General features: G+C 54.3%; 1 protein-coding gene across 3 annotated transcripts in view; it reads left to right on the top strand.

The window, feature by feature from the left end:
- The window catches only part of Crb3 (crumbs cell polarity complex component 3), a 6,980-nt gene that overhangs the window by 645 nt on the left and 4,167 nt on the right, over positions 1-2,168 (top strand). The window contains exons 1-2 of one of the 3 annotated variants that reach the window (XM_010634763.3): positions 110-924; positions 1,875-1,931. The exons of 1 other annotated variant lie outside the window; for it this stretch is intronic. In XM_010634763.3, coding sequence (XP_010633065.1) covers positions 1,908-1,931 — 24 coding nt within the window. In that variant the 5' untranslated portion in view covers positions 110-924; positions 1,875-1,907. Of the gene's footprint in view, positions 1-109; positions 925-1,874; positions 1,932-2,168 lie in introns of those variants that run through there. One more of the 3 variants, XM_010634764.3, reaches the window with a different exon arrangement.

Below are 2,168 nucleotides of genomic sequence, written 5' to 3'. Positions count from 1 at the left end.
GCCGTCGCCGCCCGCGCCAGAATTTGAGCCTCCTCCCCACCGCGTTGGGAAGGGGGGCGAGGGCGGAGCCGGGGGCGTGGGGAGGGAAGTTCTAGGATGCTCGAGGATTGCACGGCGGAGGAGCACGGGGAAACAGGATGGCAAGCTCCGCGAATTCGTTCTGGTTTCAGACTTCCACCCCTGCTTGCCTCAGTTTACTCCCCTCCCCTGTCTTTAAGGGGAGGAGGGATTTAAGGAGACTTCAGGGATTGGCTTTCATAATCCCTTTTCCACTTGACCTTCTACTAATCCTCTTCAGAAACTAAAGTTCTCGCTTTTCCCAGACTAACGCAAGAACCCTGAGTCTACTAAAGCCCTTCATTTGCCCGTCCGCGCGGTCGGACTCTCCACTCGGTGACAGAAACTCAAGATCGAGAGCTGGGGCTCTGCGTCGGTCCCTTCGGCCCTCCCGCGCAACTTCTTTCTCTGTCTCACTCCGGCCGAGAAACGCAAGATTAACTCGCGGCGCGGCTGCACAGTCGATTTCTTATTGGCCAGAGCCTGAACTGCGCCCGCCCGTCCCTCCGCGCCCCCCCCATGGGCGGGGTCTCCCTGGTGACCCTGGGTGGCCTCAAATCCCCCGCCTCACAGCCAGCCAGGCAGTTTTAAAGGGGCCGCGGCGGGATTCAAACGCCGGGCTGACTGCTCTTAGCCTGGGGGCTGTCGGAGCCGGTGGCCTGGCCCTGGAGGCGGGGCCTCGGGCTGTCGCTCTAGCTGCACCTGCCAAAGTCCCTCCCTGTACTTTCGGGAGCAGTTTCTGGAATCGCCTCTGGGGGAGGGGCGCCCACTTGACAACGAATAATAACAATAATAGCTAACATAGCTTCCTGCGCTGCACTTGCCAGGCCTTTTACCTCCAGCACTGTCCTCGCCTGACCCTATAAGGTAGGGAGGGTACTGGTGTCCTCACTTTAGAGTTGAGGAGACCTTAAGTTTCCCAGTCCTCACTCCCAGGATTTTTTTTTTTTTTTTTTTTTTTTTTTTGGTACCAGGATGGAACTCGGGACCTTGCGCTTTCTCGGCAGGAGCGGTGCCACTGAGCTAAATCCCCGGCTCTGGTTTTGTTTTGTTTTGTTTTGAGACAGGGTCTCACTATGTCGTTCAGGCTGGCCTTGAATTCACTATGGAGCCCAGGCTGGCCTTGAACTCGCAGCGATCCTCCCGCCTCAGCCTTCCCAATGCCGGGTTAACAGGCGTGCGCCACCACGCTTGCTTTAAAGCAGGGATTTAAACACATCTTGGATCCTTACCCATCACTTTATACCTTTATACTAATCACCCTTCGCTCCTCACTCTTCACTCAAGGGCCCTGGGGACAGGATCATGTTCCTATCACCCTTTATCCAAAATTGCAGCCGTCAGGGCTCATTTGGTTCCAGCCCAGCCTTTGTCCAGATAGGTGTTTGTGAGCAGGTGGGTCCCAAGGAAACCTTTGATAGCCAACAGCTGTTTTATCCGCAGATGTTCTCGGCTGCCGAACAACGTGGGGGATATAGATGTTTTCCCACAGGGTGGTCCCAGTACACGTGTTTTCTCCCTGCTACACCCCTGATGGGTGGGCCTCCATACACAGGGCCGTTTGCCCTGCCTATTGTCCCACAGCCGTGCCCAGTGTGGAGTTAGTTCCTCTTGTAGATGATCCTAGGGCTCCCCTTCATTGGAGCTGAATTTTACACTGGGCGCCGCAGCCAGCCTGGGCTCCACAGTGAGTTCAAGGCCAATCTGAACTACACAGCGTGATCTTTTAAAAAAAAAAAAAAAAAAAAAAAAAAAAAAAAAAAAGCTCAATTCTAGCCAGGTGCTCTTTATCCACAGCCATTTCCTTTATCTCACAGGGATGTTTTCAAGCCAGTGTTCTAGACCCAGGAATGTGTTATACAGGTACCACACAGGTATGTTCCAGTCAGTTGTACATCCACACGGGCATGTTTCCATACAACAGGGTCTCGTACAGGTATATTTCAATGCGAGTGTAGCCAGGTGGGGTGGCGCACGCCTGTTCATCCCAACACTCGGGAGGCTGAGGCAGGAGGATTGCTGCGAGTTCAAGGCCAGCCTGGGCTACATAGTGAATTCAAGCCCATCCTGAATTACAGAGTAAGACCCTGCCCCCTGCCCCCTCATATACA

The sequence above is a fragment of the Fukomys damarensis genome, unplaced genomic scaffold (assembly GCF_012274545.1).
Source record: "Fukomys damarensis isolate Sample0158 unplaced genomic scaffold, DMR_v1.0_HiC HiC_scaffold_37, whole genome shotgun sequence".
Lineage (NCBI taxonomy): Eukaryota > Metazoa > Chordata > Mammalia > Rodentia > Bathyergidae > Fukomys > Fukomys damarensis.
The sequence above is the reverse complement of the archived record's forward strand: the minus strand, read 5'-3'. Positions and strand labels throughout refer to the sequence as shown.